At 39.2% G+C, this 8,260-nt stretch overlaps 1 protein-coding gene across 1 annotated transcript in view; it reads left to right on the top strand.

Annotated features, from left to right (window-relative positions):
- Positions 1 to 8,260, top strand: part of BVES (blood vessel epicardial substance) — a 33,696-nt gene continuing 25,436 nt past the window's right edge. The window contains exons 1-3 of the mRNA XM_042937370.1: positions 1 to 162; positions 3,934 to 4,169; positions 7,099 to 7,223. Coding sequence (XP_042793304.1) covers positions 3,944 to 4,169; positions 7,099 to 7,223 — 351 coding nt within the window. The 5' untranslated portion in view covers positions 1 to 162; positions 3,934 to 3,943. The remainder of the gene's footprint in view (positions 163 to 3,933; positions 4,170 to 7,098; positions 7,224 to 8,260) is intronic.

Raw genomic sequence — 8,260 nt, 5'->3', positions numbered from 1 at the left:
GCGGGGACCCGGCACCGGCCAAGGAGGCTCCGGACCCGCGATCTGCCGAGGCTGTCGCCTCGGGCGCCCGTCGAGCCGCCGCGTCGCCGTCCCCCGCGCCCTGCCGCTGTCGCCCCAAACTTTGGCCAGCGCCGCCCAGGTTCGGTGCCAGGGACGAGCCAGGTAAGGAGCGGGAGGCGTAGCTGCCGCCGGCTCCCCCCGCGCGCCCGGATATTTGCAGCCTCGAGCTCCCGGGGCTAAATCGGGAAGCGAAAGTTGGATCCCTGCTCCACTGGGAGCAACTTTGTCAGCCCCCGCGGCGCTCGGGTTTTCCAGCCCGGCCGCCAGGAGCCCCGCCCTCTCCCCGGCCGGGCCCTCGTGGGGTTCCCTGGTCTCGGAAACGGCCCTTCTCCCCCGTCTGGGGTTCACGGCCACAGACCCTCAGGTGCCAGCTGCTGCAACATGGGTCTGGCAGCGCCAGCGTCCCCTGGCGCACGAGCCCCTTCCGGTGCCGGTTCCCGCGCTCTGGCCCGGGCAAGCCCTTGGTGAGCTGGGCATCTCCGCTCCCCGCTGGACTTCCGGGGCTCCGGGCCCCTAACCCACTACGACTCGTCCTCGCCCGCTGTAGGGCCGCCGCTCTCACGCGGAGGCTGCGGGCAGCCGGGCGCACCGTGTGGCCTGCCCTGGCCGGGCGCTGGGAGGGCCAGGTGGGGCGCGGTGCTCACTGAACACCCCGCGTGGCCCCGGAGTTCGGGTCAAGGAGAACAGTAGACACTGAGCGAGGTGAGCGGGTTCCCTGGGGAGAACCGATGGCTGGGGAACCCGTGAATCTCGCCACCCACCAGCGCCCTCGTTTCTGAGGCTTTGGGGAACGTGTTATTGGCCAGACACGTCCCAGAAACTGCTTGCCTTAACCCAAGAATATGTGCGAAAAGACCCTTGGCAGCGTTAATGCCCTTTGCCATTCCGAAAATGTGCAAAGGTTCGGTTCGATCCATTTACAGAATGGATTAAATCTGCCAGCACGACTTTTGTTCATTGCTGCTATCTTTTTCATTTTTGTAGTTTGGTGAAGGATTAATGTTAGTTTCACCATTTAGCTGTTTAATACTGCAGACACGTAGCTACTGAAAATCAATAGAACAACAGGACTTTACCAGAGCAGGTAATTAAGGGAATTAGACTCTGAAGAACTAATAGAAGAAAGAAGACTTCTCTTGACTCAGTCAAAATTTATCTGAACGTTTACCAATTTACCAGTCTAGCCTTCCTCCTTAGACTCATTGTCTGTAGAAGGCTAGTTCAGTGTTAACGACTTAAATCCATTAAAAGTGATCAAAAGAAGCTGAAACCAGTAAGGTCTAATCAATATTATTGACAACAGGTAACTGGCATTTCAAAATTGATGTAAAGATAAATGCACAAATAAATTATATAATAAATGTATTATACAATGTTATTCTATAAGCTATAATACATACAGAAAATTTAAAAATATACACTTTAAATAAGGTGTGGAGCATCAAAATATGTTGTCGGGTGATCCCACCTTTTAAAAATTCCTGTTATTTTTCTGATTCTTGCATCAGTGGATCATAGTTTTCCTATTATTGCTCTTGGAGCAGAAGTTGGTACTTTTATTGCCACCTGAAGAACTTTTAAAAGCCTGAAATTGAGCTAGTTGGCATTACAGGTATAATTGGGTGGATATGAGGGGGAATATGTCTTAACTAACTTATTATATAAATGTGTATTAGAGCCTCAGGCTATTAAAACTTGAAAGTGTTTCAAAGTCCATCTAGTCCAGCCGCCTCTGTTCCCAGGAAGAGGCAGACCCAAGCAGCGGAAATGACTTTCCCCTGACTTCTGTGGCTCCCCAGGGCTTTTGGTATAGAACCTGACTCTCTTAGTCCCAGGAACACTGGACACTTTCCTGTCTTTACTTCTAAGGTTTGGGGAGACTGAAAATGATTTATAAAAGTGTTTGTCATGTTTGTGTCCCTTCTGTATGGCTTTCAGCTCTGGCATTCTCTACAGAATCTAGGCCTTGGGTATACATAGATGAATATGACAACATCCCTGCCTCATAGAGAGCACAGGGTAGTTAGAAAAGCAAATAGGACAATGGAGGTGGAAGCCATAGAAATGTACTTATTAGGGGCGCCTGGGTGGCTTAGTTGGTTGAGCATCTGACTTTGGCTCAGGTCATGATCTCACAGTTTGTGGGTTCCAGCCCCATGTCAGGGTCTGTGCTGACAGCTCAGAGCCTGGAGCCTGCTTCGGATTCTGTGTCTCCCTCTCTCTCTGCTCCTCCCCCGCTTGTGCTCTGTCTCTCAGTCTCTCAAAAATGAAAAAACATTAAAAAAAAAAAAAGAAATGTGGTTATTAGTTTAGGTAATGCTAATGCATAAGCAGACCTTGACACTAGCTTATGAGTGATAGAGGACCTTTAATTTCATTCTCCCTCCTGCAGAAATTATAGGATTAATTCTGATTTGGTCTTAAAAGCAAATGTCATATAAATGGAATTATTCAAATAATCATGCCCCCAATAGACTTATATTTTTGTTGATTCAAACATTTGGAAAGTAGTTGGATTTTTGTGGTTTCTTTCCTTTTTGCAGAAAATCAACATCTAAGTCAACTATTTCTCTTATATTTTTGAACTATGTCAGAATTGTATGAAGAGATCTTTAATTGACTTGATCATTTCATTCATAGTTTGTAATGCGTGTATGTTTTTTTATCATCTTAACGAATGTAGAATTCCTTCAGATTTGTCTAATAACATCCTTTCAGAATGCCCAACCTATACCAATTAATTATTCTACCACCTAAAACCTGTACTTTGGTATGATAAAAAAAAAAATGATTGGAAATGTATGGCTAATTATATGACCTTATTTTGGAAAGAAATACTTATCATTAGAATGAAAGTTAAAGATATTTTTGGTTCCCATTTGGAATTCTATTTCTGAAACAGGATAATTAATATAATCTGTAAACCTACATGGTTTTTGTCAGGGACCAATTTGTATAACTAATAATAGGTAAAGTTTTTTAAGTACCAGAGAAGGAGGACAGGTAATTTAGTCAGGAAATAGTGCCACTTTGTGTTAAGGTTTATGTAAGCATGTGTAAAATGTATACTCTTTGAAATGTATTTGCTATAGATTTTTACATTAAATAGTTGAAAGAATGTTCATTACCTCTCCTACATAGAAGTAAACCAGAAGTTTACTACTTTTTAATTTGTGATGTGCTATCAAGTAGAGTTTTTATGGGAAAGAAAGTAGAGACTTAAACTGGACGATGAAAGGAGTAAATATTATATCTGTGTATGTATAAGTGATTAGTAATGTATTTATTATGTGCATATAGGATAATATGGAATGTATATGTGTATGATATAATGACTTAATGACAGTTAAAAATAGAGCCTCCTCAATATTCTAAGCCTTCAAATAAAAGATATGAGAGTGTTAATTTTTTGGAAACTATTTAAAAAATCAGTTTTTCCATTTACCTTTTCTGTGTTCAGAATCAGTGTCATAGTGGGAATGTGATAGAAAACTTTGTAATTGCTATGGTTTATGAATATTGGTGATTGCCTTTTAGACAAATTAATTCCTCATTCCTCTCTCCCCACTATGTATGTCTATATACAGATATACATATCAGTGAATAGTTGTGCACTATGCTAAATATTTTATATATTTCATTTCATCTTAGTAGAAAGTTAAATGAGGTATTATCATCATTTAACAGATAAAGAAATGGATATACTTAGTGTGTGACTGGTGGGGTTCAAACCTGGCTTTAATTCATAAGTACCAAAGAAGTCTATTTACCAATATTTAGTTCACAGAAATAATTTTGATATAATACCTATAGGGGTAGTAAGATACAGCTGCCATTTTTTATGATTGTCCTTTTGTTTCTTTGTTTTTACAGAGTTTTCAAGATGAATTATACCGAGTCAAGCCCATTGACAGAATCAACTGCAATAGGTTTTACACCTGAGTTAGAAAGTGTCATACCCGTGCCTTCCAATGAGACCATATGTGAAAACTGGAGAGAGATACATCATCTAGTTTTTCATGTAGCAAATATTTTTTTCACAATTGGGTTGGTTATTCCAACTAGTCTTCATCTTCATATGATACTTCTTAGGGGGATGTTAACTATAGGTAAGATACCTGACTGAGATGTATTTAAGTTCTCTATAACTGGCATCAGATGGGCTCAGTGTTGGGGACTTCAGACTGTTCCTTGTCAGGTCTGTAGCATACCAGAAATATAAATCTTTGTCAGCAAATAAGCAGTACGTGTATCAGGTAACTTGCAAGGTAGGCCTTTACATGCCATATCTTTCCATATTTATTTTATATAAGACCATGTATGTTTTCTATGTTGTTAGATTTTCCAGGTATCAAAAAACCCATTTGTATATAGGAGTGTGGACTTTGGAGCAGACTGCGTAATTCAAATCCTGATTCCACCACTTGCTAACTGTGTAACTAGGGCAGGTGTTTAAACCTTTCTACTCCTCAGTTTCCCATGTGCCAAATAAGGGTAAAAATAATACTACCCCCTAGAGTTGTTGGAAGAATTAAACGAGTGTGTGTGTGTGTGTGTGTGTGTGTGTGTGTTTGTGTGTGTGTGTAAGAGTGTGTGTGTGTGTGTGTGTGTGCGATATTTGACTTATAACAGGCCTGGGACATAGTAAGTACTATCCAGTCGTAAGCACTATTATTTGAATAGGCTTTTACTTATTACCTATAATGCAACACTGGAAACAAAAGCAGTTTCCTAGACACAATAGTTCAAATAAAACTTTTGAGGGAGCTCCAATAATCCTGATGAAGCAGGTTAAACAGATTCACATCAAAATACCAGAACAATTGAATTTATTATTTCAGGCAGTGATTTTTGACAAATTACTCTCTGTGTGATTATTTCCTTGATGATTGTTTTATTCAGATGCATTTTTGAGCACCTGTAATGTGTCAGGTAAAGACTGAAGAAGGCAGTGTCCATTTTTGAAAAAGATACTTTTGGGGGGCTGGGAGACACAGACGGACAGTCACGTGTGAGGTGTTGGAGGCTGTGATGCACATGTGCACCCAGTGCCAGGGAGAAACGGAGAGGGTGACAGCCTCAGCAGGAAGGTGGAGCAAGGTCACACTGTGGAGATGACATTGGAGCTGGCTTTTGGAAGATGAACAGGATTTCTCTGAGTGTGAGTGTGTGTGGTATCAGGAAAAGGCACAGAAGAGAGGGAAGTTCATCATATCTAGGGGGAGTGGAGAGTAGCTCATTATGCCTGAAATACGTGAAAAATTACAAGGAATGGTCAAAGTAAAGCCTAGGAACAAGAGACAGGCTTCCAGTTATGGAATGGATAAGTTATGGGAATAAAAGGCATAGGGAATATCGTCAGTGATACTGTAATAATGCTGTGTGGCAACAGATGGCAGCTACACTTATGGTGAGCACAGCAAAACATATATAGGTGTAAACGTGTTGAACCACTATGTTATACGCCTGAAACTAATGTAGCATTATGTGTCAACTACACTCAAAGTAGGTAGATGATAGATAGATAGATAGATAGATAGATAGATAGATAGATAAAATAAGAGGCTGGAAGGGAAGCCAGAAGGTGGCCTGTGGGCTTCTGTGGCTGTAACCTCTGAGTAAGGCAGGGATTGCAGCAGGCATTGCAGAGTGTTGAATGAAAAACAAAACCAAACCACACCCTGCAAAAAAGGCAAAAGCTAATTATAAATTTTAAGACACAGTTCTAGAGGTGGACGGCCAAGGAGATCATCTAGTCCGACACTTAATAAACAAAGAGACCTGGAGAAGTTAACTGACTCATCCAAAATTAAGATGGAGAGAACGTGGCTAACCCAGGACTGTAATTCAGATCCTCATGTTCCCAGTCAGCTGAAGCATTATGCTTCCCTGTCTTCTTTAAGTAATAGTATTTTAAAATTCAACAACACTTGCTATGAAATATTTTTTAAAGAACTTATGAAGTTTTACATTTGGGCCTATTCAGGTGTCCCAAATCATTATGATGAAATAAAAATTGCAAATGATCAACTTTTTAATGCGAGTGTTTAGCTTTTATGTGCGTATATGTTGTTGATATATTTGTATCATATTGATCGTTTTTTTTTTCAAATTATATATTGACTCTCCCACCATCCATCGAGCAAAAGAAAATGGGTATTCTTCCTAAATTAAGAGAATTGATAAGAAAAAGCAAGATTTCCACAGGTGAATGGAAAATCATCAAGTGAAAATTTACATGGTTAAATATTTGGTAAAATATTCAGGCTCACCAATAATCATGGAAATGCAAAATTATATAAAATATATAATTCCTCACTCTCAAATGAAGAGACTTCAAATTTTGTAATATTGTCAACTTAATAGTAGCATTCCTAACGAGTAGGATTGCAAACGTCTATATACCTTTGAGAAGCAATTCTTTAGTCTCATCAAAAGCTGTGAAGTTCATTTCCTTGACTTACTGTTAGGTAATCCACCCTAAGAAAATAGTAAACAAAACAAAAAAACACATCAATTTTTAATGTATAAATATGTTTTGGCGATGTATCAAAAATTACACCCCCAAAATCTCATCTATTTACCAGTTGGAAATGCTTAGATAAATTAGGATTTAGTCAGTTACAGTCGTTGAAAACTATGTATATGAAGAGTTTTAACAAAATAGGGAAATTACCACAGTAAGCAAAATAAGTTAAAGAGTGGGTTTTAAAATTTTATAGACAGTAGGTTTGCCATCAGGTAAAAATGTATCAACACTGTAAAGAAGTATAAAATATCGACAGTGTTTTTTTTTAAGTAGTAGAATTATGGGGGTTTTCCCCTTTAAAAATATTTGCTATATAAATTTTCCACAATAGAGCACATTTTCCTTTTGTGGTAACAAGACAAAAAACAAAATGGAAGTTAATGTGATGTTTGGCTTAGGTAGTTCTAAAATGTGCTTGATTATATTTGTATACAGAGGATAAAAAATTTATTAATCTACATACTGATGCTATGCCAATCATCTAACATGTTAACTTTGTTATTCAACAGGATGTACCCTTTATATTGTCTGGGCCACTCTCTACCGATGTGCCTTGGATATCATGATCTGGAACTCTGTGTTCCTGGGTGTCAACATTTTGCATCTGTCATATCTTTTGTACAAGAAAAGACCGGTAATGACTAAAATTAATTAATTAGGAAGAGATTTTATTTTATTTTATTTTTAAAATTGATTTAGTTATTTTGAGAGAGAGAGAAAATGACTACACATGTGGTGGAGCGGGGCAGAGAGAGAGGGGGAGAGAGAGAATCCCAAAGCAGGCTCTGCACTGACAGCTGGGCTCAGTCTCTCAAACTTTGGTCTCATAAACCATCAGATCATGACCTGAGCTGAAACCAAAGGCCAGACGCTTAACCAACTGAGCCACCCAGGCACCTCTTAAGGAAGGGATTTTAAAGCCAAAAAGCTTTTAAAATGCTTTGTTCAGACTTAAGAATGAACATCTAACATCTTTGGTCCCTTTAATATCATTTCTCTGATTTTGTTTATATATAAAGTGAAATATTTGAATACCATGAAATTTGTTTTACATAGGAGTTTTTTAAATTCTTTAAATCATTAAGGCAATTTAGACATCAGAGAACATGTCCATATTCTCCGTCATTTTAGTCCTATAACTTCATTATTTCTTTTGTCTATTGACACTCAAATGTCACCTGGAAATATCTTTGCCTAGTTGTAAAATCAACTATAGGCAACTGCCTTGAAAATACTAATGATTTACAAATAGTTCGTGCTATTTTTTATTTTTATTTTTTTTAAAGTGTATTTATTTATTTTGAGAGAGAGGGAGAGTAAGAGAATTCCAGGCAGGCTCCACACTGTCAGCACAGAGCCCAATGTGGGGCTTGACCTCACGGAACTGTGAGATCATGACCTGAGCTGAGATCAGGAATCAGATGCTTAACTGACTGAGCCACCTAGGCACCCCTCATGCTATTTTTTTTAAATATAGTGACTTTATTTTTTTTCGTTACCCCAAAATACTCATTTAAGGAAATTGACATTTGGGGAGGGTGATGCCAAAACACTATATTTAGCTTTAGTATTTAACTTTTTTTTCCCAATTCTGATTTATCTTGTGTTTCCTTGGTCATTCTAAGACAAAGAGATGTAAATAGAATTAAGAAAACATCATGGCTCCTAGAA

This window comes from Panthera leo, chromosome B2 (assembly GCF_018350215.1).
Source record: "Panthera leo isolate Ple1 chromosome B2, P.leo_Ple1_pat1.1, whole genome shotgun sequence".
Classification (NCBI taxonomy): domain Eukaryota; kingdom Metazoa; phylum Chordata; class Mammalia; order Carnivora; family Felidae; genus Panthera; species Panthera leo.
Note: the sequence above shows the minus strand (reverse complement) of the source record. Positions and strands in the feature narration are given on the sequence as shown.